Raw genomic sequence first — 27,334 nt, 5'->3', positions numbered from 1 at the left:
CCAGCCCCCATCCCATCTCCAGCTCCCCATCCCACATCTCCAGCTCCCCATCCACATCTCCAGCTCCCCATCCCATCTCCAGCCCCCCATCCACATCTCCAGCTCCCCCATCCCATCTCCAGCTCCCCCCATCCCATCTCCAGCTCCCCATCCCATCTCCAGCTCCCCCATCCACATCTCCAGCTCCCCATCCCATCTCCAGCTCCCCACATCTCCAGCTCCCCATCCCATCTCCAGTCCCCCCCATCCCATCTCCAGCCCCATCCACATCTCCAGCGCCCCATCCACATCTCCAGCTCCCCATCCACATCTCCAGCTCCCCCCCCCATCCCATCTCCAGCCCCCATCCCCCATCCACATCTCAGCTCCCCCATCTCCAGTGCCCCCATCCACATCTCCAGCTCCCCCATCCCATCTCCAGCTCCCCATCCCATCTCAGCTCCCCCATCCACATCTCCAGCTCCCCCATCCACATCTCCAGCTCCCCCATCCCATCTCCAACGCCCCATCCACATCTCCAGCGCCCCCATCCACATCTCCAGCTCCCCATCCACATCTCCAGCTCCCCCATCCCATCTCCAGCGCCCCCATCCACATCTCCAGCTCCCCCATCCCATCTCCAGCTCCCCCATCCCATCTCCAGCTCCCCCATCCCATCTCCAGCTCCCCCATCCCATCTCCAGCGCCCCCATCCACATCTCCAGCTCCCCCATCCCATCTCCAGCTCCCCCATCCCATCTCCAGCTCCCCATCCCATCTCCAGTTCCCCCATCCCATCCCCCCCATCCACATCTCCAGCTCCCCATCCCATCTCCAGTTCCCCCATCCCATCTCCAGCTCGCCCCCATCCACATCTCCAGCTCCCCATCCCATCTCCAGCTCCAGCCCCCATCCCATCTCCAGCTCCCCCATCCCATCTCCAGCCCCCATCCACATCTCCAGCCCCCATCCCATCTCCAGCTCCCCATCCCATCTCCAGCCCCCCATCCCATCTCCAGCTCCCCATCCCATCTCCAGCTCCCCATCCCATCTCCAGCGCCCCCATCCCATCTCCAGCTCCCCCATCCACATCTCCAGCTCCCCATCCACATCTCCAGTGCCCCCATCCCATCTCCAGCTCCCCATCCACATCTCCAGCTCCCCATCCCATCTCCAGCGCCCCCATCCCATCTCCAGCTCCCCCATCCCATCTCCAGCTCCCCATCCCATCTCCAGCGCCCCATCCACATCTCCAGCACCCCCATCCCATCTCCAGCGCCCCCATCCACATCTCCAGCACCCCATCCCATCTCCAGCTCCCCCATCCCATCTCCAGCGCCCCCATCCCATCTCCAGCTCCCCCATCCCATCTCCAGCGCCCCCATCCCATCTCCAGCGCCCCCATCCCATCTCCAGCGCCCCCATCCCATCTCCAGCTCCCCCATCCCATCTCCAGCGCCCCATCCCATCTCCAGCGCCCCATCCCATCTCCAGCTCCCCATCCCATCTCCATCCCATCTCCAGCGCCCCCATCCCATCTCCAGCGCCCCATCGCGTCTCCAGTGCCCCATCCCATCTCCAGCTCCCCCATCCCATCTCCAGCGCCTCCATCCCACCTCCAGCACCCCCATCACTCACGCACTTTCAAAATTTAGATATTAAAGAGTTTGACCTTTCCATGTTAATGATGGAGGATTGGTAGATTTCCAGTTAAATATATGTTTTTTCAAGATGATTGATGAGAAAAGTATCTTCCAACCCATCAGGTTTCTCACTGCACCTCATATGACATGTCTTGAAATATGCAGACAGACAGATTCAAAGTATGTTTACATTGTAATACTTCTGACAACCAGCTTTCTAACTCCGCCCATAACTTTTAGACTGTATAACATTCCCAGAAGGCAGGGTTATTGAGTCATTGTTAACACCTTCTATTCAACATTTCCCCCATGATTTAAATGTCTTTCAATAGTGTGACTGGATGTGATGTGTTTCACTTCTTACCATTGATCATTGGTTGGGCCGTCGAGTGGATTGGGCTGCCATTTTGTCTTGGAGCAGTCCCCTGCTCTCCCAGACACTTTTGTTCCAACAGCTGCAGCTGAAAGGAGGGTGTGGGATTCCCAAGTTTTATTGATGTTCTTAGTTATGGACTTTACTTTTCTTGTCCTTGACTGTGTCTTCCTACAAACTGTCTTGTCTTGACATTTGAACATCTAAATATAAAGCTGTCCAAAAAGAAGCAGCTATTTGACTGGTCCGTATGATGGCCATGTCAAGTATAAGTCTGCTTTGTATATGGTCATGTCTTCTGGTGCACGGCTCAAATGACAATAAAGCTACGCCAAATGACTTTAGATATATTACTGTGGAAGCTGGATGTATTTCTGACACATGGCCATATTGCACTTGTAAATGATCTGTTGCTTTGGTGTACTTCCTGTATCTCTGCCATCGACTGTATGGGATCAAGATGGAGTTTAAAGAACAGCTCAGCAGCTGTGGTTTGATACCATCTCTATGACGGAGGGTCATAGAACAATCCTAAACAACTTTAGGCTGCATGTATTTCTGACACTCAGTTTCAGAACATGGCCATTGGCTGCGGAGAAGGTCACAGACTGGGTTGACTACTTCTTGTATGCATGACCTTAATATTACATTTGGTCCCTCCATTGACGTCATACTGCATGCTGAAAAGTGAAAACCTCATAACCTATACCAGCCATCCTCAACAGGTGGACTGCGGTCCCCATCCACACCCAGAACGGGGTCATTATGGACAACAGGTCCCGACAAAACAAATTATAGTATATATTAATTTGTTTTTTAAGGAACTCAGTCAGGCTTTCAACTTACCCTTGAAGTTTTTAATTGTGGAATGCACAAGCTGCAATTTCATAATTTGCAGTTTTTCCTCTTGTTGTGTCAGTCAAAGGGAGGTATTTATGACAGTTGATTAAAGAGAGATATTTATGACAGTTGATCAGTAAGCCCACGTCAGCTAACGTTTTGAAGGCCATCGATTTTGTTGTTGAGACTCTCAGACATCACATGAAAAAACACAAGACGTGACTAAATGTCACGCCTTATGTGGGGTCTTATGTGTGTGTGTGTGTGTGTGGGGGGGGCATTTGTATGACTGGACCATTTAAAATATAATTTGAGTACCCCTGACCTATACTGTGGAACACACGGAGATCCGATGCAGACCAGCACATTATTTTCACCATATTAGTCCATCATGAGATCCTCACGTTGCCTTTATTGGCCACTGTAATAGATTTAGAGCAAAATATGGGTCCTGGAAAATAAGATGTGAGTGAACCGAGCCCAGCTCAGTTGTCTTGTGGATCCATGCCACAGCTTGTGACATTTCATTTCCAGATATAGATTTTTACTGGCTGTGACATTTTAATGGATGAAATCATGTAAAAAAAATGCTGACATGAGCCAAGGTGTTGGGGTGTCTCAGGCAAACTCCTGTCTGTGGTGATGAAACTACAGACTAGGGGCTCGATTCAATCCAACCAGAAGATCTGCGTTGTACCACGGGTTGACATCTAAAAGGGACATTTCCTATTGAGCCGACATATGCAGCGTTTACCGTGAATTCAGTCTCCGGCGACATTGCCTTTAAATGTCAGTCGCACTACAATGCAGATCTTCCACGCTACGGATTGAATGGAGCCCTGGGTCACGCCCCTTAAAATGTATTGGATCAAGACTTCCATTCGGAATCCTCCCGGCCCTGCCAAAATACGTCAAATATGTACAATGCCAGTTTTATTATGCCAGTTTACTAATGCCAGTTATTAATAGTGTATCAGGGGTATTCAACTTCTGTTCTGGACAGCCATCCACATGGTGGTCCAACGTTTATTCCACCCCAGCATTAACACAACGTCTTCAGCTAAATCGTCTGATCATAATCTTCAATTTAGTACTGAAATCAGGTTCAGTACGTTAGTGCTGCAGTGGAAGAAATACAAAATCAGGTCATTCAGGAAGTAAACTGTGCACAATGACTTTTTTAAAATGAGAAATAAAAGTTCACTTCCTGAATTGACTTGAAAGGATTTGAAATGACACCAGCCCTGATCTCAGTACAGTGCTCAGTACATTGTGAGAAGACCTGTAAAGACAGTTGAGGTCTTTGTGGCCAAATAAACAGTGTTAAAACAATGTGGTATTTGAAAGTGTTATACCGAACATTGAAATAGTGTGCTGACCGTTTTAGACAACTGAAATGTGAGACAAATCAAAGTGCCTCGATCATCTTAAAAATATCATATTCTAGATTAATAAATACACATTTCATTCAACAGTTTAATAATGAGCGATTATTGAAAACCAAATACAAAATGACACTAAAACAATTGTGAAAATATATATAAAGTTGTTGATAAGGAATAATACCACAAAAATGTAACTAAATATTCTCGGATGATATTTTATGAAAACTATTTTAATGGTATTGGGGCAGCATGGACTGACTCCATTACAGTACTTGAGGGCCGTGGTTGTAATATTGGAACACATTTGATAAATAAACGAGTCATTTTTATTTGAACCTTTATTTAACCAGGAAGGGCTCATTGAGATTTAAAATCTCTTTTTCAAGAGCGTCCTGGCCAAGCTAGGCAGCACCAAGTCATTACAAAAATTACACACAAACAACATGAAAAACTACAAGTAAACTAGTAGAAACCATTGAATTCACAAGACTAAAACAAAATCAAAAACAGCTAAATAAAAACATTGACAGGTCAGGGGAATCAGTCTCAAGATCATTCATCAGTGATTTAAAAAATGATGACGTTGTCCTAATGATTAAAATACATCTAATTTACGTATATTCTGTGAAATTCCATTGAGAGACAAATATGATATTACAAAGTAATGTAACGGGAGTGTGTGGGATGCTCCCTGGAGTGGGTGGGGATAGTGAGACACAGAAATACAGAGGTCTCTCATCCAATCCATTTCCTTCACCAGGGTGGTCCAGAATTAACTTTTGCTTGGTTGGCACTTTCAACCAGATATAAGGAGGCTGAGGACCCAGCATTCATAAGTCAGATACCTTCTTCCTCTGTGGTAAGACTCTCTCCACCTCCTTAGATTTTTACATTCACTCAGGTAGTAGCTAAATGCAACGTTTGAATTGAGTTCTGCATTTTCTTTGTGCACGTCTCTTATACGATTTTACAATATGCAATCAAGTGGCATTGAATAAAACAATTTTTATTATTATTATTTTAACATTAAAGGTGTTATCACTAAAAATCTATAACTTTAATTCACAGTCAAAAGTGGTGCTCCTGCACTTTGTAAATTGAGAGGGTGCTCTCAAATGTAACTGGGTTTTCAGAGGTATTTATTTAAATTCTTGACCGAATGTCTAGTCATCTAAGTTGCCACCAGTAAAATGAACGTTTCCAGTTGCACCTTGTAGTTGAATTGGACATGGCTGTAATGATTTGGGTTGAATGTTGGCATTCAAATTGTTTTCTAGCCTTTCGGGGGACTAAATGACAAGGCTTCAGAATTCACAACACCCTAATGTTTCACAGGCTCATCCAAGAAGTACAACTTCATCTGTAGGAGGGGAAAACGAAGGTGAGACATTGTTTGAGTCTTCATGTAAAAACAATGAAAATATTGTGTAAGAGATACTGCTCATCTAACTCTGTTGACTGTGGAGGAAGCACCACAGAGTCATTCTAGTTTCCTTGTTTCATCTCTTTCCTAGTAATCCGTCACCATGAGTACGGACGCGGAGATGCAAATCTACGGCAAGGCTGCCTTGTACCTTCGTAAGCCTGAGAGGGAGAGGATGGAGGCACAAGCCGCACCTTTTGATTCAAAGAACGCCTGCTATGTGACGGACAAGGTGGAGCTGTACCTAAAGGGTTTGGTCACTGCCAGGGCCGACGGGAAGTGTACTGTGACAGTCACCAAACCTGATGGGACTAAGGAGGTAAGTCTGATCTGAAAAGTATTCAAGTTCAACTTTGTGCCATGAGTCTATTTCTTGAAAAATCATCCAAATGAATTAAACAAAATGCCTATAAGGCCATATGAAATCAGTAATAAAAGATTGTTTTTTTTGTAAGCAGAGTCTAACCTTGAACAATGGAATGAATTATTGTTATTTATTAGTCCAGAATATCCATGCATGTGTCAATGGGCGATAACAGAGTAGTTGGATTCAACTGGGTTATGCATTTAAAAAAAAGATTGAACTAAATAATGGGCAAAACGCATTCAGTCATGTCCAGTTTGATCTGTGTGTAATGTAGATTTCTGACTGTTTCAGGAAGGAAAAGAGTTCAAAGAAGCAGACATCTATCAGATGAACCCCCCTAAGTACGACAAGATTGAGGACATGGCCATGATGACCTACCTGAATGAAGCCTCTGTGTTGTATAACCTCAAAGAGCGTTATGCAGCATGGATGATCTATGTAAGAAACCTGAATAAACACACACACACACACATACATCAACATAAGAAATACACACACAGTACTACACATACATCAACATAAGAAATACACACATACAGTACTACACATACATCAACATAAGAAATACACACTTCCAGTACTACACATACATCAACATAAGAAATACACACTTCCAGTACTACACATACATCAACATAAGAAATACACACTTCAGTACTACACATACATCAACATAAGAAATACACTCATACAGTACTACACATACATCAACATAATAAATACACACTTCCAATACTACACATACATGAACGGTATAAACCAAGACATACCACTGCAGTAGACCAACAAGAAAACAAGTACATTTATCCAATTTGATTGAATCTCTTTCATCCAGACCTACTCTGGGCTCTTCTGTGCCACGGTGAACCCCTACAAGTGGCTCCCCGTGTACGACGAAGAGGTCGTCAACGCCTACAGAGGGAAGAAGAGGATGGAGGCTCCACCCCATATCTTCTCCGTCTCTGACAACGCCTTTCAGTTCATGATGATTGGTAAGAGCTCTCATGGATGGATGGATGGATGGATGGATGGATGGATGGATGGATGGATGGATGGATGGATGGATGGATGGATGGATGGATGGATGGATGGATGGATGGATGGATGGATGGATGGATGGATGGATGGATGGATGGGTGATGGATGGATGGATGGATGGATGGATGGATGGATGGATGGATGGATGGATGGATGGATGGATGGATGGGTGGCTGGATGGATGGATGGATGGATGGATGGATGGATGGATGGATGGATGGATGGATGGATGGATGGATGGATGGATGGGTCTGGATGGATGGATGGATGGATGGGTGAATGGATGGATGGATGGATGGATGGGGGGAGGGATGGATGGGATGGATGGATGGATGGATGGATGGATGGATGGATGGATGGATGGATGGATGGGTAAGGCTGGATGGATGGATGGATGGATGGATGGGTGGATGGATGGATGGATGGATGGATGGATGGATGGATGGGTGGGATGGATGGGTGGAGGATGGATGGATGGATGGATGGGTGAATGGAGGATGGATGGATGGATGGATGGATGGATGGATGGATGGATGGATGGATGGATGGATGGATGGGATGGATGGATGGATGGATGGATGGAAGGGTGGATGGATGGATAGATGGGGGAGGGATTTCATTAACCTGAAAATGGATGGAAATGGATGGATATTAGATGGATGTTTTGGATATATCTGATGGATGGATGGGATGGATGAAAGGTTTTTTGTTTCCAGATAAGGAGAACCAGTCCATCCTGGATGGATGGAAAATGGATGGATGGATGGATGGATACCCATAGGTGAATGGAGGGATGGATGGATGGATGGATGGATGGATGGATGGATGGATGGATGGATGGATGGATGGATGGATGGATGAATGGAGGGATGGATGGATGGGTGGGTGGGATGGGTGGGTGGATGGATAGAGGGAGGGAGGGAATCTACTGTTTCTCATGTAAGTTTGAACATTTTGTTTTGAATATCTGATTTCATTAGCCTTAGAAAATGTTCCAAAATGAAATTCATAATATACCCATAATGTTGCTTAAGTATAATAAACATGATGTTTTTTGTTTCCAGATAAGGAGAACCAGTCCATCCTGATTACGTTTGTTTGTGCTGAGCATATTAACCAAAATGTTAATAACAGGGAAAGGGGATACCTGGTCAGTTGCACAACTAAATGCATTATACCATTCCCCCTCTGGCGCTAGTACAGCTTCATCATTTAGTCACATTACTTTAGTTTAATATTTCAGTTGCAGTACAGAACCCAGAGTCTCTGGTGGCACAGCTGGCGCTGCAGTACAGCGCCCTTAACCACTGCGCCACCCGGGAGGCCTCACATTTGTTTAATGTGGTGACTTTATTATTTAATTCCAAGTCATCATCTATTTTACATTTACATTTACATTTAAGTCATTTAGCAGACGCTCTTATCCAGAGCGACTTACAAATTGGTGCATTCACCAATTTTCTAGAGAGCTGCTGCCTATGTTGTCTGACAGAATCACTGTTATAGTAGTTCTTCAAAGTAAATAAGGCATACTTTTATGACTGCTGAATACCAACTATCCATCACTTAGATCATATATTTTCAGGTAGAGATACCTTGTGAAGCAACATCTCTATATCCCTCTCCATCGCACGTCTTCTGTCTCTTCTCTCCCTCTCTGTGTAGGCGCACAATGGATTATAGTCATTGTAGTTAACACACTCAAACTGGTGTTCCTGGCACCTACCACCATACCCCGTTCAATGGCACTGCAATCTTTTGTCTCACCCATTCACCCTCTGAATAGCACACATACATAGTCCATGTCTCAATTGTCTCAAGGCCTAAGAATCCTTCTTTAACCCGTCTCCTCCCCTTCATCGACACTGATTGAAGTGGATTTAACAGGTGACATCAATAAGGGAGCGTAGTTTTCACCTGGATTCACCTGGTCAATCGATGTCATGGAAAGAGAACGTGTTCGTACTGTGTGGTACACTCAACATATATTTTATTGAGATATCATAGTTGGACATAAAAGACTGTAAAAAAAGGTATAAATGGAAATCAGATCCAAGTGATTATAATGTAGGACATCTGTTCTCAAAGTATTCCCACACATAAATAGAGAGACATATGTGATCATATCCCAATGTAATCCAGGTTTGAAATTATGATGTTTTTGTTCAATCTGTTTGGGTTTCTTGCAGTCAATTTGCACAAATTATTTACAATTATGTTCCGGCCCCCTCCTCAGAAACAAAACAACATCTGCTTTAATGTATTTGGGATTATTTTGGACTAGGCTATGTGCAATAATACATCAATGAGTGGGAATATTTGTTAACTATTTACTTCTGTTAGAAAACAGGTCAACAGTGTATATTCTAAAGCTATTTCTTAGTGAAAGCCAATCTGACGCAATCTGTGACTAAAGCCCCTCTTTCTCTGTCATATTAACCAGTGGAGAATCCGGTGCAGGAAAGACTGTCAACACCAAGCGTGTCATCCAGTACTTCGCCACCATTGCGGTATCTGGTTCCAAGAAGGAAGTCGACCCCAGCAAAATGCAGGTAGGTTGAGCCTTTTTAACACATTTCAGTTTGGTGTAAACGTTTTTCTCCAGCGGTGAATCTTGTTTCAAGAAAGGGTTTACCGGTTTCTAAGCAACTTGTGTGTTTTCCTCAATCAGGGGTCTCTTGAGGATCAGATCATTGCAGCTAACCCTCTGCTGGAGTCTTACGGTAATGCCAAGACAGTGAGGAACGACAACTCGTCTCGCTTTGTAAGTTTGAAGGACATACTGTGGAAGTGACATTATATTTGGAAGAAAAAAAACATGTCAGTAGTTCCTTATAGTTATAACAGTCCAACAAACTAACATGTCAAGGGGTTCTATCAAATACCTATTTCTAACCCCCATGCTCTACTACAGGGTAAATTCATCAGGATTCACTTCCAAGCAGGAAAACTGGCTAAAGCTGACATTGAGACCTGTGAGTTGGATTTGATTGTTTCTCAATGCTTTCCATAATTCACACGGAATATTTTAGGAGATACATTCATCACATGTAATTGTCTCTCTCTCTCTCTCAGACCTGCTAGAGAAGTCCAGAGTGGCCTTCCAGCTGCCCGATGAGAGAGGCTACCACATCTTCTACCAGTTAATGACAGGCCACAAATCTGAACTAGTTGGTAAGGAAAAGTAGAGGTTGATGTGAAATGATTCACACCTCCATCTGTGGAACTTTAAAAAATAAAATAATCATAGTTTATCTAAAAATGTTAGTGTCTTAATGACCGTCCCACAGGTGCACGTTCATTAATTGTTTACGGTTCATTGAACAAGCATAGGAAACAGTGTTTAAACCATTTACAATGAAGATCTGTGAAGTGATTTGGATTTTTACGAATTATCTTTGAAAGACAGGGTCCTGAAAAGGGGACGTTTCTTTTTTTTGCTGAGTTTATCCTTGAGTCCATCTACTGAGTAAAGGAGGGTGAGATACTGTAAAGGTGGGACAGGGGAATTCCAGATTTAACTGAGAAGCCATTCTCCGTTGTCCACAGAAATGACGCTCCTCACCACAAACCCCTACGACTTCCCCATGATCAGCCAGGGTCATATCGCTGTGCCCAGCATCAACGACAAGGAAGAGCTGGATGCCACAGACGTGAGTTATACAAAGTGCTAACCAAACTCTAGACATGGAACGGGTAGGAACATTGTGCAATTCCAACTTGGTGACCTTTGAGTTAGTTGACATTTGTCTCAAACCACTTGCCACGCCTCCACACTTCACCTTTAAGTACATGTAAGACAAGAGAGTGCCACTAAATGTCCTGCGGAAACTGTGTAAAACTGCTCTTGTGCTGCCACATAATAGTGTTGGCCAAAAGTAATCATGTGAAACAGAGAAGCCAGTCAATTCTATCCATCCTGTTTGTTCTGGATTGAACACAGAACTGTAGTGTTCTGTAACAGACCAACCTACTGTTGAGTTCATCACTGTTGTACTTCCTCTCTAATTCCAGGATGCCATTACGATCCTGGGCTTCACTAATGATGAGAAGATGTCCATCTACAAGCTGACAGGAGCTGTAACGCACCACGGCAACTTGAAATTCAAGCAGAAGCAGCGTGAGGAGCAGGCCGAGCCAGACGGCACAGAGGGTGAGTCCCACTCATAGATATACAACATGTAGAGCGTTAGTCCCATTCACCAACATAGAAATAGAAACGGTAAGACAGACAGTACCACATCAAGGTCAGGTAGGAGATACATGATGGAGACTAAATTCCAACCTCCACAAAGATTTGAAACAAGAGGATGAGGATGAAAATCAAAACCTGTCCAGTGTAACATCAGAAACAAGCGATGTTGAGTGCCTGAGTCTGTTGATGTTGGTTCTCTCTCCAGTGGCTGATAAAATCGGCTACCTGCTGGGCCTGAACTCAGCGGAGTTGCTGAAATGTCTGTGCTACCCCAGAGTGAAGGTCGGCAACGAGTATGTGACCAAGGGACAGACTGTGGCTCAGGTAAAGTGAAACACAGCGTCTAACATTTTCTGAGCATCGGAATTCTTTCGGGGATGAGAACATTGCCTTTTTTTTCAATAGTAGGTCTAATGTTGTTTTTCCAAGCCCTTATCACCTTATGGCTAGATATGGTCAATATCTCCTGTATTCATTTGAGGTATTATCTTTGCAGGTTTATAATGCAGTCATGGCTCTGGCCAAGTCCATCTATGAGAGGATGTTCTTGTGGATGGTCATCCGTATCAACGAGATGTTGGACACCAAGAATCCAAGGCAGTTCTATATCGGTGTGCTCGACATTGCCGGGTTTGAGATCTTTGATGTGAGTACGAGACCAGAACAAGACAATTAGTTGTGATTGAGAGGGATTACAGCCTTGTACGATGAAATGATCCCTTTTGAAATTGCTTCAACAGTACAACAGTATGGAGCAACTGTGCATCAACTTCACCAATGAGAAACTGCAACAGTTTTTCAACCACACCATGTTCGTCCTGGAGCAAGAGGAGTACAAGAAGGAGGGAATTGTCTGGGAATTCATTGACTTCGGCATGGACTTGGCTGCCTGCATTGAGCTTATTGAGAAGGTAAACTGTCTGTGAGGATTATACTGGACCACAACAGCAAAGCTCATAGCGAGTGATGTGTGATATATTATCACAGAGGTACAATGTATCTGACGGTTGAGAACTAAATATGTCTCCATATATGTGACCCTAAAATAATTGAATCATATAATAGCATGTTTACTAAAGGAATAAATGTTTCTTAAACCTCTTTTCTTAAAGCCATTGGGCATCTTCTCCATCCTTGAAGAGGAGTGCATGTTCCCCAAGGCTTCAGACACAACCTTCAAGAACAAGTTGAACGACCAGCATCTTGGCAAAACCAAGGCGTTTGAGAAGCCCAAGCCTGCCAAAGGCAAGCCAGAGGCCCACTTCTCTCTCGTACACTATGCCGGCACTGTGGACTACAACATCACTGGCTGGCTGGATAAGAACAAGGACCCCCTGAACGAATCAGTTCTTCTGATGTACGGGAAGGCCTCAGTCAAACTGTTGGCTACCCTGTACCCTGCTGCCCCACCTGAGGGTAAGACTAGCATCACATATCTACCTCAATGACCTGGTCCTCCTGCACATTGACTCGTACTGGTACCCTGTGTATCTATAGCCAAGATATTGTTGCTCTCTGTGTATTTATCCACATGTTATTATTGTTCATCTATATATTTCACTCTAAATTGTAGGGAAGTCAGCATTTCACTGTTGATCTACAACTGTTGTTTACGAAGCACGTGACAATTTCAATTGTTCTTGTCATTGAACGTAATTACAATGTCTCAGGATTATTCACTGGGTTCATTTCCTCCTACAATATGTGTTCATTTACACCATCTCATCGATACCGATTGCATTGAGATAAGTGTGAAGATATCCCGACATGATCTGGTTTATAATTAGTGTGCTTGCTGAAGACACCACCACTAAAGATATCTTACATCTTGGTATTATTCTACTTATTCTGCTCTAGGAAATGTACTTCTAATTATCTCTTGCCTTTCCCCTCATTTTAACAGATAAAGCCAAGAAAGGAGGCAAGAAGAAGGGTGGTTCCATGCAGACTGTGTCGTCCCAGTTCAGGGTGAGCTTCTGAAATGTATCTATTCAGACCTTCAAAAGGTGCAATGATGATGATAAATGATTTGTGAGAAAATGGTTTGTAACCCTCTTACAGGAGAACTTACACAAGCTGATGACCAACTTGAGGAGCACTCATCCTCACTTTGTGCGCTGCCTGATCCCCAACGAGTCAAAGACTCCAGGTGTATATTGAGTTAAATAGGACATCTTATCAGTACAGTATCACTACCCTTAACCATCTGAATCTCTAACCTGTTTATGAGTATTAAAAGAGACTTGGTTTGTGTTTCCAGGTCTGATGGAGAACTTCCTGGTTATCCACCAGCTCAGGTGTAATGGTGTTCTGGAGGGTATCAGGATCTGCAGAAAGGGCTTCCCCAGCAGAATCATCTATGCTGACTTCAAGCAGAGGTACATGCAGACAAATACTAATGCGCACAGTCACCGCACACACACACACACACACACACACACACACACACACACACACACACACACACACACACACACACACACACACACACACACACACACACACACACACACACACACACACACACACACACACACACACACACACACACACACACACACACACACACCTGCGTTAAGCGTTTTCCCAGCATCAGCATAGGCTTACCTTTTATGTAATTTGACCAACCTGTTACAACTTGACACATGTTAAAAATGTCTCCTCATTCAGGTACAAAGTACTGAATGCCAGTGTCATCCCAGAGGGCCAGTTCATGGACAACAAGAAGGCTTCTGAGAAGCTGCTTGGGTCCATTGATGTAAATCACGAGGATTATAAGTTTGGACACACCAAGGTCAGTCAAATACAACCCAGCCATGGCTGACAACAAAACACAACTCCAATGATAATATAAACCTCAACCATTCAACATCTCTCCAGTTGATATATCCATGATATTCTTCTTTCTTCTTCATTTAACTCATTGAAAAGGTGGATTAACAATGTACCTTTTTTTTCTCCATCATATTCAAACGTCAGAGAAACTCAACTCATTATCATGTGCATTGTGTTAGAGTGGTATGGCTGCAGTTATATCAGTAGACATTATTCATCTACAACTGTACAATAACTAACAACTTATAAACAACCTATCCCATGGTTATGTTGTTCAATGCAGTCTAGTGGTGTTGTTCCCCTCTTTGGAGTCAACCATTTATATCTGTCCCCATCTGACTGTGGTTCCATTGACAACGTTAACCTGTTTCAGGTGTTCTTCAAAGCCGGTCTGCTGGGTGTCCTGGAGGAGATGAGAGATGAGAAGCTAGCAGCTCTGGTCGGCATGGTCCAGGCTCTCAGCCGTGGATTCCTCATGAGGAGAGAGTTCTCCAAGATGATGGAGAGGAGGTGAGAAATAGTAGACATCTTGGCAAAGCGTTCTGTCAACCCCCCGGTATGTAATGCATTATTATTACATACTGTATGTGATGTGAGTTGATCAGAAGGAGAAAGGACGTCTTCTAATGCTCTACTAACGCTGCAGTTTGGGAAACTGGCAAGCTGTTCAATAGGTTATTTACATTTGGGATATTAACATATTCATTTCTTAAGAATACAAAATGCCTCATGAGCTCAGAACCTGTCAGTCTTGTGACCGAGAGAGCTGTCGATGAAGTTAATAGAGGTTACATTTCAATTTAGACAGAACAAAAATAACATATACTGGAAAAACTGTGCCTTTGTAAAGTTTGTTAGTAGAATTACAGTAAAATCTCCTTTAGTTTCGTTCTGTTAAATAACTGTTTATCTGCACAGTTCCCTCCTGTGAAAGTGTTTTTGTAAAATTGTCCTCATGAATAGAGTTGTATGGTTTGTTAAACTTTGAAATAAATGTTTTTTTGTTTGGTAAATATTTGAAAGTGTCTTCCATTATCATGCCTGTTACATTTCTCAAGCCCAATTCCTCAACTGTATACCAGAATGTAGTGGGGTGGCAGGTAGCCTAGTGGTTAGAGCATTGGAATAGCAAACAAAAGGTAGCAAGATCAAATCCCCGAGCTGACAAGGTTCAAATGTGTCGTTCTGCCCCTGAACAAGGCAGCCCACTGTTCCTAGGCCGTCATTGAAAATATGAAATTGTTCTTAACTGACTTGCCTAGTTGAATAAAGATTTGTTTTTAAATAAGCATGCCACTCTATCCTTTCTGTCCACCAGAGAGTCCATCTTCTCCATCCAGTACAACATCCGCTCATTCATGAATGTGAAAACTTGGCCATGGATGAAGTTGTACTTCAAGATCAAGCCCCTGCTGCAGAGCGCTGAGACTGAGAAGGAGCTGGCCAACATGAAGGAGAACTATGAGAAGATGAAGACAGACCTGGCCAAGGCTCTGGCCACCAAGAAGCATTTGGAGGAGAAGTTAGTGGCCCTGGTGCAGGAGAGGGCAGACCTGGCTCTCCAAGTCGCATCTGTGAGTGACCAACGACCCTCATAAAGGCATATTGACACACACATCAATACACACACACACACTGTGAAGTATGTGGCTAACTCCCACATTCTTGTAGCCCATGTTAAAAATATATTTCATGAATTTATATTGATTTGCTCTGATCTCTGACTAAATTAAGTCTATTTTTTGAAACAGAAAGTGAGGCCTCTGAGTTTTTTCTCCTGTTCTGAAACCAGGAAGGTGAGAGTCTGAACGATGCTGAGGAAAGGTGTGAGGGGCTCATCAAGAGCAAGATCCAGCTGGAGGCCAAACTCAAAGAGATGACTGAGAGGCTGGAGGATGAGGAGGAGATGAATGCTGAGTTGACTGCCAAGAAGAGGAAGCTGGAGGATGAGTGCTCTGAGCTGAAGAAGGACATTGATGACCTGGAGCTCACCCTAGCCAAAGTGGAGAAGGAGAAGCACGCCACTGAAAACAAGGTCTCGTGTTTTTACCAGTGACAGTCTAACCACCAAACAATAATCAACTCAAAACATAGCTTAACAGAAATGGAATTAAAGTCGTATTGTGGGTGCAGGAAAAAAGAAGAAAAAAGTTGATTTTCAGTTGCGGAGTACCCCCTCACACTCATTGCATGTTCCCCCTCGTTTATGAATTCCATTCAGTACACTGGCATGGTGTACACTTCCATCTAGTGTTGAATATATGGTACTGTACTTGGTGACCCATTTCTAATATAATTTAAATTAATGCAATATATATCAAACTAAATCTCTCCTTTAAATTTTGTTTGGCGGTTTTCAGGTTAAAAACCTGACAGAAGAGATGGCGTCTTTGGATGAGAGTGTTGCCAAGCTGACCAAGGAGAAGAAAGCCCTCCAAGAGGCCCACCAGCAGACACTGGACGACCTGCAGGCAGAAGAGGACAAAGTCAACACTCTGACCAAGGCCAAGACCAAGCTGGAACAGCAAGTGGACGACGTGAGAGGAGTTTGACATTTTGGCCATGATAGTATGTGAGATGATATTATCTTCAGTTGTTAAGATTTGAACATTGTGGTTATATCTTATAGCTTGAGGGTTCTCTGGAGCAAGAGAAGAAGCTCCGTATGGACCTTGAGAGAGCCAAGAGAAAGCTGGAGGGAGATCTGAAACTGGCCCAGGAGTCCATAATGGACCTGGAGAATGACAAGCAGCAAGCCGATGAGAAAATCAAGAAGTAAACACACAGTCCTACCTGCCATATTGATCAAAACAATAGCTGTTCTTGACTAATCCTTGTAATTATGAATTACCATTTGCATGTGATTCTTGAAAGATACTCTCTCTTTACAATATCAAACCAAAACTCTGCAATCTACGTGTTTGTGTTTCTTAGAAAGGAGTTTGAGACCAGCCAGCTCCTCAGCAAGGTTGAGGATGAACAGTCTCTGGGAGCTCAGTTGCAGAAGAAGATCAAGGAACTCCAGGTACAGTACAGAATCTCAGCTCCAATACAGGAAAGCCAACACTTGAATAATTTCCTTCATTTCCTGAAAACAATTAATCTGGCAGCACACATTTTTCCTGGTGGCTTCTCAGTAGGATGGAAGATGGTGCTTCTTACTGGTCCTTCTTACCATTGTAAAGATGCTGCTTTTTACCATTGTGGTTTTGGTTCCTGCGTGGGCAAGTTAATACAGAATATATTAGTGGAACTGGCTTAGTTTGCACAAATGTAATTGTTTCAACTGCATTGTAGTGTTCATTCCTCCTGGTCCTGCCCCCTGTTCTAGGCCCGTATTGAGGAGCTGGAGGAGGAAATTGAGGCTGAGCGTGCTGCCAGGGCTAAGGTTGAGAAGCAAAGGGCCGATCTCTCCAGGGAACTTGAGGAGATCAGCGAGAGGCTGGAGGAGGCCGGTGGCGCCACTTCTGCTCAGATTGATATGAACAAGAAGCGTGAGGCTGAGTTCCAGAAGCTGCGTCGTGATCTTGAAGAGTCCACTTTGCAGCATGAGGCCACAGCCGCCGCTCTGCGCAAGAAGCAGGCCGATAGTGTGGCTGAGCTCGGGGAGCAGATCGACAACCTGCAACGCGTCAAGCAGAAGCTAGAGAAGGAGAAGAGCGAGTACAAGATGGAGATTGATGACCTCTCCAGCAACATGGAGGCCGTCGCCAAGGCTAAGGTGAGTAGTGATATTTTGATCAAGCAGCGTTGAGAAGGGTACATTGCCAATTAGGAGAACTGAAGGTGACAGGAGTCCCATATATAAAGTACTGATGGAACATGTTTCACTAACAGGGCAATCTGGAGAAGATGTGCCGTACTCTTGAGGACCAGCTGAGTGAGCTCAAGACTAAGAATGATGAGAATGTTCGCCAGGTCAATGACATCAGTGGACAGAGGGCCAGACTCCTGACAGAAAATGGTACCATCATCAACAATGAACAACAAACTGATGCTTTCTTTCAGTAAAACACAATAACATGTATTGGGGGCTATTTCCTGATAGTCCAGTCCACAATAGTTTCTAGAGTACTAATCACCACATCACAATGACCTACAATACCTAAAAATACATTTTCAATCTTAGGAGGTCAGAGACCCCATTAACAAGGTATCCCTCTATCCCTGCAGGTGAGTTTGGACGCCAGCTGGAGGAGAAGGAAGCCCTGGTGTCTCAGCTGACCAGAGGAAAACAGGCCTTCACCCAGCAGGTGGAGGAGCTGAAGAGGCAGATTGAGGAGGAGGTCAAGGTAAGGGACATAAAACGGACACTACCGACCACAGAGTTAATAGCCATATCTTCATATAGATAGATGGTGACTACGCCACCCTCAGAGACTTCTACTGTCATTTGCTGTACTATCTCTCTAATATCTCTTTGTCGTTCTCTTTCACAGGCTAAAAACGCCCTGGCCCACGGTGTCCAGTCTGCCCGCCATGACTGTGACCTCCTGAGAGAGCAGTTTGAGGAGGAGCAGGAGGCCAAGGCAGAGCTGCAGCGCGGCATGTCCAAAGCGAACAGTGAGGTGGCTCAGTGGAGGACTAAGTATGAAACTGATGCCATCCAGCGCACAGAGGAGCTGGAGGAGGCCAAGTGAGTCACACGCAACAGCAACAACTCAAATATAGAGGTGGATGGTGAGGGTCCATATGTATTGTAACATTCCTACACCCTCTGTCGTCAAACAGGAAGAAGCTGGCCCAGCGTCTGCAGGACGCTGAGGAGACCATTGAGGCAACCAACTCCAAGTGCTCCTCCCTGGAGAAGACCAAGCAGAGGTTGCAGGGAGAGGTGGAGGACCTCATGATTGACGTTGAGAGAGCCAACGCCATGGCCGCCAACCTAGACAAGAAGCAGCGTAACTTTGATAAGGTGAAAATAAATAAACCTCACGCTAGGTTGACATTTTCTGTCTGCTATATGATCAATTGTGGTATAATTGTAGCATTTTTCTGAGTTAAAACTCTTCATCAATTACTTGTAATGAAAATCCCATGGATTCGCCCTAGGTCCTGGCAGAGTGGAAGCAGAAGTATGAGGAGGGTCAGGCTGAGCTGGAAGGAGCTCAGAAGGAGGCTCGCTCTATGAGCACTGAACTCTTCAAGTTGAAGAACTCCTACGAGGAGGCTCTGGATCATCTGGAGACTCTGAAGAGAGAGAACAAGAACCTGCAACGTGAGCATTTGACAGCAGTTTTACTTGGCTCATGTTTGACTGGGGTATTGAAGACGGGGAAAACTGTAACCATCAAAATGTATATTACACAATTTTAAAACAGTCTAAAATAAAATAAAAACTTAACTTGTAATCGTAAATTCCATCTGGAGTGCCAGAGTGCGCTCTGGGCGTTTGTAAATTCAGAGCGTTGTCAGATTGTCCGTTTGTAAATTCATAGCTTATTGCTCTCGGAGAGTTCAGAGCACACACTGGACACTGGCCTACGAGTAGTTTTGATCCGAGCGTTCTGACCTCACAACAGCAGTCAAGCACCCAAGCTAACTGGCTAACGTTGGCTAGCTACTTCCAGACACAAATGAGAGAAGACCTCACTCTGACCATGTTACTCACCCTAGCAGAGCTGGTTAGGCTGTTTTCCTGTTATCCAGAGCGTTGGTGACTGTATCTGTGCTGTTGGCAACTATTTAAATACGCTTTATTGCCGACGTTTACTGACATCGACCATATTCAAAGGGTGTTGAGCATTCATAAATTCATCAATTATTCTGTGCTCTGGCACACGCAGACGAGAGTGCTCTGAAATCAGAGTAGGTAGCCAGAGTGAATTTACGAACGCACCCTCAATGTCAACTTCAGCGCATTGGAGATATCCACTGAAAATCTCCCAAGTCTGAACTGCTCCTGTGTTTGTGTGTGCAGAGGAGATCTCTGACCTGACTGAGCAGATCGGAGAGACTGGCAAGAGCATCCATGAGTTGGAGAAGGCCAAGAAGACCGTGGAGACAGAGAAGTCTGAGATCCAGACCGCTCTGGAGGAGGCTGAGGTACAAACTGCAGCTGTTTGATGGGAAAAGCAGTGTAACAATAACCAGGGCCAGCTACAGTTCAATGCTCCCCTTATTTGTGTTTATTGTAGTTATATATATTTAATTCCTTGTGTTATTCACATCCAAATGCGTTGAACACAATTTACCCGACCTTCTCCTTGTCCAGGGAACACTGGAGCACGAGGAATCCAAGATTCTGCGTGTGCAGCTGGAGCTGAACCAGATCAAGGGTGAGGTGGACAGGAAGCTGGCTGAGAAGGACGAGGAGATGGAGCAGATCAAGAGGAACAGCCAGAGGATGATTGACTCCATGCAGAGCACCCTGGACTCTGAGGTCAGGAGCAGGAATGACGCCCTGAGGGTGAAGAAGAAGATGGAGGGAGATCTGAATGAGATGGAGATCCAGCTGAGCCACTCCAACAGGCAGGCCGCTGAGGCCCAGAAACAGCTGAGGAACGTCCAGGGACTGCTCAAGGTAAAGGGACCGGGATATCAGGCTCAAACATCTGAACATGGGGAGGGATTTGTTTGTGAATCTGTAGAAAAGAATAGAACAGAGAAATGTAATAGTGTTGACTAATATACTGTAGAAAGGTAGGGATATTGGGGAAATTCTTACCAATGAACAGTTCTATCACAAATCCTATCGCCTCTACTTCCACAAGTCCTAATGAACCTATGTCATTTTGAACCCCAGGATGCCCAATTGCACCTTGATGACGCTGTCCGTGCCTCAGAGGACATGAAGGAGCAGGTAGCCATGGTGGAGCGCAGGAACGGTCTGATGGTGGCTGAAATTGAGGAGCTGAGAGTTGCTCTGGAGCAGACTGAGAGAGGCCGCAAAGTGGCTGAGACTGAACTGGTAGATGCCAGCGAGCGCGTTGGACTGCTGCACTCCCAGGTGCGGCTCTAAGCCATTTCTCAATAAACTCAACCAAGCATACCTTTCCTGCCTTGTGACTTGTAAGTTCTCTTGAGATTCAAACAAATGGTTTTGTTTCATCCTCCAGAACACCAGCCTTCTGAACACCAAGAAGAAGCTGGAGACTGACCTGGTGCAGGTGCAGGGAGAGGTGGACGACATTGTCCAGGAGGCTAGAAATGCAGAGGAGAAGGCCAAGAAGGCCATCACTGACGTGAGTCCTTATGATCTATTGAATTACATCCACTTGATTTGTCACCAAGATTGGTTTACCACAACAAAGATCTCAGTTGGGTGTTATGATTGGTGCTAAATGGTGCAAACATTAAACAAACTACCATTCCAGGCGGCCATGATGGCTGAGGAGCTGAAGAAGGAGCAGGACACCAGCTCTCACCTGGAGAGGATGAAGAAGAACCTGGAGATCACAGTCAAGGACCTGCAGCACCGACTGGATGAGGCTGAGAATCTGGCCATGAAGGGAGGCAAGAAGCAGCTCCAGAAACTGGAGTCCAGGGTGAGTTACCAGCAGGGTGGATTAGGACATATTGAAAGACTGATTTCTGGAAATGTATTTGATAACATACTCAGGACCATTGTGTAATGACTTTTCTCTCAATAACCCACCAAGATAATGAACAGCTGTTATCATTACAGACCCTTCAATTAGACAACAATTTTGCCTCCTTGACTGAGTAGAACAATATATCTCTGTTTTACAAAGATTTGTTACGTCTGATTTCACCCCCTCGAACAAATGCCTATGTTAATTTCTTCCAAACAAGGTTCGTGAGCTCGAGACTGAGGTGGAGGCTGAGCAGAGAAGAGGTGCAGATGCAGTCAAGGGAGTCCGCAAGTATGAGCGCAGAGTCAAGGAGCTCACTTACCAGGTAAGAGAAAGCACCTTCTTCAAACACTTCCCACTGAGCACACTGGTTAAATCATCATCGTTTCCATGTCATTTCATTGAAAATACGTTGAACCAATGTGAAATAGATGTTGAATTGATGCCTTTGCCCAGTGGGTTGATGCAAACACAGACAGGTTTGTGTATGAATCTACTGGGCTTTGATTCTTTGATCTTCTCCCACAGACTGAGGAGGATAGGAAGAACGTTGGCAGACTTCAGGACCTGGTAGATAAGCTGCAGATGAAAGTGAAGGCCTACAAGAGACATGCTGAGGAAGCGGTGAGCAGCCTTCATTAGTCAAATACTCTGAAAGCATACATTCAAAAACATATTTCTTCCCTAGGAGACATTACAACATTTTAGTTTATGCTTTTCAAATGCTTCGCAAAGAAGGGCACTGATTGGTAAGCTGAAGAAAGCTGACGCTGAGTAACCCTTTGAGCATGGTGAAGTTTTTAATAAGGCTTTCAATGTTGTATCAATATACCCAGTCACTACAAAGATACAGATATCCTTCCTGACAGAGTAGCCGGGGAGGAAGGAAACCGATCAGTCATTTTATCCTGAGGGCATTGGCGAGTTTAAAACGGTTACAGAGTTTAATGGCTGTGATAGGAGAAAACTGAGGAAGGATCAGCAACATTGTAGTTACTTTACTAACCTAAATGACAGAGTGAAAAGGAAGCCTGTCCAGTATAAAAAATATCCCAAAACATGTATGCTTTTTGCAACAACCCACAGGGCACAGACATTTCTTGGTCTAGTTTTGAATTTAGTTGTCAACTAACTGAATTCAACGTGAAATCAACAACAAATGTCACCACTTCTATGAATTAAGGTAAAATCTTGGTTGAAAAAAAGACAAAAAGCCGTTACGTTGATTACTTGTTGCAAATCCAATCAGTTTTCCATGTTGAGTCAACATCATCACTTTTTTGGGGTTGTATAAACAACATTGATTCAACCATTTTTTGCCCATCAGGAAGGCACTAAAGTAATACCGTAAAAAAAGCATAGCATGTTATGGGTATGCTTGTCATCGGCAAGGACTGGGGAGTTTTTCAGTACAAAAGAAACAGCATGAGCTCGGGAAAGACAAAATCCTAGAGGAAAAACTTGGTTGAGACTGCTTTTCACCAGACATTAGGAGATGAATTCACCTTTCAGCAAGACAATAACCCATAACACAAGGCCAAGTCTACACTGGATTTGCTTACCAGGAAGACAAGGAATGTTCCTGATTGGCCAAGTTACAGTTTTGACTTAAATCTGCTTGAAAGTCTATGGTGAGACTTAAATATGTATATCTAGCAGTGATTAACATCCAAATTGACAGTGCATGAAGAATTTTGAAAGTAATAATTGGCTAATATTGAAAGGTCCAGGTGTGCTAAGCTCTCAGAGACTGACCCAGAACACATGACATGGCATATATTATTATTATTATTATTATTATTATTATATTGACTCGGGGGCTACATATATATATATATTTTTATATATACATGTATACACATGCAAAAGTATGTGGACACCCCTTCAAATATTTCAGCCACATCCGTTGCTGACAGGTGTATAAAATCGAGCACACAGTAATGCAATCGCCATAGACAAAGACATTGTTCTATTTTTCATTCTTTTTTAAATGTTTTGGAATCCAGTTTGTCATTCCAGAGCTGTTTATGTAGATCGTTGACAAAAAATAACATTTCAATCCATTTAAATCCTAATTTGTAAGACTATAAAATGTGACGTAAACAAAGGGGAGTTTTTACGTCCCTGGAGGGAGTGGTTTGATCCCCCATCCCACCAATCACTTTCTCTACTGTATCATATTTCTCCCTACATACTTTGCAATCCTAAATCTGTCATGTAAAAATAAAAATAAAAACTTAAAATACTTATAAAACAATCATATTAATTTGCTACCTGAAGCGTCAATCTTTGAATGCTGATGTTGTGCTCTCCCTCTCTGTTCCTCACACAGGAGGAACAAGCCAACGGCCACATGTCTAAGTTCCGGAAGGTTCAGCATGAACTGGAGGAGGCTGAAGAGCGGGCTGACATCGCTGAGACTCAAGTCAACAAGCTCAGAGCCAAATCTCGCAGCACTGGAAAGGTACAGAGCTGCTACTAATTCTACATCTGACTCATGCTCAGATATGACCACATCAACACCACCTATGATTCAGTCTTCACAGAAATCAATATTGACCTTTAACACTCACTATCATGGAGGTATTTCAGACGGCTAATAAGCACATTTCATGTAGCGCAAAAAAAAAAAAACTAGATTAAGGCTGATCCTTAAATGCTGGACACATTATACTCTTTTCAAGTGTAAACACACTCATGAATACAGATTTGTTATTTTCTTTGTTTTTTTTTTTTACAGGGCAAAGAAGTTGCTGAATAAACAAGATAAGAAGTTGCTGAATAAACAAGACAAAGATCTTATATCATTTTCCTGTGTTGCATAAAATATGATTTTCATGGTGAAAATGATTGTTGATTAAAAACATGTAGGCCTACATACCCCTTGTGACGGTGGACTTATTACTCAGCACACAGTTTGTTCACACCATAAAAATATTGTAATTTGTACCATATTGTATTCTGGGATTCCAACAACAAATGTCACATATTTTGGTAAACAGATGAGTGATGGGGTTGGAGAAATGCAAACAATCTGAAATTCATAGACTGAGCTATGGATGCCTAAAACCTCAAATGAACCCTTTACACTTGGAGGGGATATATTGACCTACAGTATATGGAAAGGCCCAAATTGAAGCATTTCATAAAATAAATAAAGAGAGAAGCTGACGCATAACCGTGGTAGCAATTGAAAGGGAACACTGGAGATTATGGTGAAATTCTCAGAACAATGTTCTCAGGAAACAGACTGGATTACACATCATCTCTGGTGATCAGACTACGTAAACATGCTGTAAATGTGGTGGTGGAAAAATAACCCAATTGTCATACTTGACAAAAAAATGAAGATACCTTCTGTGAAAGACCAGGGGGTTTGGTCGAGATGTTTACACATATCAGATACAGACAGAATTGCATTAGCTCAGTTTCAAGGGTGTTTATTTAAATAAGAAACAAAAAGGACTTCTCTGGGAAACTGTTCTCTGGGCTCCTGCTGTCTCCAGTGGGGAACAAAACCCAACTCCCTCCGTTATCTCTGGTACTGCCCACAACTATACAGGAGTAACCTCTCTTCCCCAGTTACCACCCCCATGTGCTGCCGTTCTGGCAGCTTTATGGGCCTCGTCAAGCTGGTGAGCGATTAGCCCTTTGATTACTCACCAACCATAATCATCCTCAATTATTCCTCTCCGGGGAGCCCGTCGAGACCTGGCACGTTCAGCAGAGGGAGACATCGCCGCGTGCTGTCGACGATCACATTCCAACACTCAGGCATCTCCTTCTGTCACGAGGCCTCGATGACTCTCCCCTGGGTGGCTAAACTGCGGTACACCGCACTTCATAAAAAATGACTCAAATAAAAGTCACCCAGTAAATTACAAATTGAGTAAAAGTCAACTTCTCTGGTTTTCAATATAAGAAATCATTTCAAATTCCTTATATAACGCTGACCAGACGGCACATTTTTCTTGTTTTTTCAGTTTCATTTACCGATAGCCACGATCACATTCCAACACTCAGGCATCATTTACTGTTGTGTTTATTGAGTCCGCCTTATCAGAGGCAGAAGGGAGGACCATGTGTTCTATAGATGTATTGGACCATTTTACTGTCCTGCTAAGAAATCAAATGTCATGAATTGAGTGTCAGATAAAATGTATATATTTTTTTTTAGAAATATATTGGAGTAAAAGTAAAAGTTGTCAGAAATATAACTAGTAAAGAACAGATACCCCCCCGAAAATATGTTTATTTAGCTACTTTATACCACTGGATAAATGGCTAATAAACATCTGACCAAATTATGTGAGATTTTAGTTCTGGGTTAACCGAGATTATGCCCACAAATGGTAAAAGAAATGACAAACATGATAATGATTTATCATTAGCCATTTTGCATTTCCAATAGAGTTATCAGATATACACTTCTGGAGAGGGGCACTTTCTGTCCTTCCTTGGCTTCGAAAAAGGTGATGGTGTCAACATGGAACATAAGTGTGTCCTCGTCAAACTCGGGGTCGATGTAGAAGAACAAAAGATACGTCCACTTCCACTTTAGGGTTCAACCGCTGCTCCTCAAAACAGAAACAGTGGGAGGAGGAAAGAGAAACGTGTGTTAAACATTCAGATTGACAAGATATATGGAGGTCAATGTCCCTAAACCAAGCAGAACAAATGTAGATGAAGCTGTACGTGAGCTGCGGTACATCCCCAAAAAGTCTTGCAGTCAATGAAGAGATGAACACGCCAAAATGTGCCCACTGATGCACACGTACAACAAAAAAGGTTCTTACTTTGTATTTTATTATTATTTGAATTCAATATCGTTCAGCCAGACTGATGTTGTAATGGTTTTCTTCCGTTGAAGGAGAGGACCAAAATGCAGCGTGGTTTAGTATTCAACATGTTTAATAAGGACAATAAACATGAACACTACAAAATACAAAATGTGAAAAAACCCAAACCAGTCCTATCTGGTGCATAGACACAAAGACAGAAAACAACCACCCACAAAGTACCCATAGAATATGGATGCCTAAATATGGTTCCCAATCATTACAATACCAGCTTTGACATTTTATGTGACCCATGAGTTCACTGCCAAGGTATGAGATTCCAAGACCGTTCTAGTCAGCAACACAACACACATATATTGGTCCTGCATATTGTGATCACCCCCATCCTTTCTCCAGAAACCCCATCCACATCTCCAGCGCCCCCATCCTTTCTCCAGAAACCCCATCCACATCTCCAGCGCCCCCATCCTTTCTCCAGCGCCCCCATCCTTTCTCCAGAAACCCCATCCACATCTCCAGCACCCCCATCCTTTCTCCAGAAACCCCATCCACATCTCCAGCACCCCCATCCTTTCTCCAGAAACCCCATCCACATCTCCAGCACCCCCATCCTTTCTCCAGAAACCCCATCCCATCTCCAGCGCCCCCATCCTTTCTCCAGCAAATCCTCATCCACATCTCCAGCGCCCCCATCCCATCTCCAGCTCCCCCATCCCATCTCCAGCGCCCCCATCCCATCTCCCAGCGCCCCATCCCATCTCCAGCTCCCCCCCCATCCCATCTCCAGCTCCCCATCCCATCTCCAGCTCCCCCATCCCATCTCCAGCGCCCCCATCCCATCTCCAGCTCCCCATCTCCATCCCATCTCCAGCGCCCCCATCCCATCTCCAGCGCCCCCATCCCATCTCCAGCGCCCCCATCC

General features: G+C 43.9%; 1 protein-coding gene across 1 annotated transcript; it reads left to right on the top strand.

The window, feature by feature from the left end:
* The first annotated feature begins 5,002 nt into the window (after positions 1-5,002).
* On the top strand, positions 5,003-24,491 carry LOC127910899 (myosin heavy chain, fast skeletal muscle-like). Its single transcript, XM_052475989.1, has 41 exons — positions 5,003-5,079; positions 5,556-5,601; positions 5,735-5,962; positions 6,302-6,448; positions 6,846-7,002; positions 8,113-8,140; positions 9,492-9,600; positions 9,720-9,812; positions 9,963-10,023; positions 10,124-10,222; positions 10,598-10,701; positions 11,063-11,201; positions 11,449-11,567; positions 11,740-11,889; positions 11,984-12,154; positions 12,356-12,659; positions 13,147-13,211; positions 13,305-13,392; positions 13,504-13,621; positions 13,914-14,037; positions 14,452-14,588; positions 15,397-15,652; positions 15,871-16,113; positions 16,439-16,615; positions 16,708-16,853; positions 17,013-17,103; positions 17,410-17,799; positions 17,916-18,042; positions 18,252-18,370; positions 18,518-18,714; positions 18,810-18,993; positions 19,131-19,296; positions 19,999-20,123; positions 20,293-20,601; positions 20,824-21,027; positions 21,137-21,262; positions 21,395-21,565; positions 21,834-21,938; positions 22,142-22,237; positions 23,946-24,077; positions 24,354-24,491. The coding sequence occupies exons 3-41, from the start codon at positions 5,747-5,749 to the stop codon at positions 24,372-24,374; spliced, it is 5,814 nt and encodes a 1,937-aa protein (XP_052331949.1). The 5' UTR covers positions 5,003-5,079; positions 5,556-5,601; positions 5,735-5,746; the 3' UTR covers positions 24,375-24,491.
* The last annotated feature ends 2,843 nt before the right edge of the window (positions 24,492-27,334 follow it).

Source organism: Oncorhynchus keta, chromosome 23, assembly GCF_023373465.1.
Source record: "Oncorhynchus keta strain PuntledgeMale-10-30-2019 chromosome 23, Oket_V2, whole genome shotgun sequence".
In the NCBI taxonomy this organism is placed as follows: Eukaryota; Metazoa; Chordata; class Actinopteri; order Salmoniformes; family Salmonidae; genus Oncorhynchus; species Oncorhynchus keta.
Note: the sequence above shows the minus strand (reverse complement) of the source record. Positions and strands in the feature narration are given on the sequence as shown.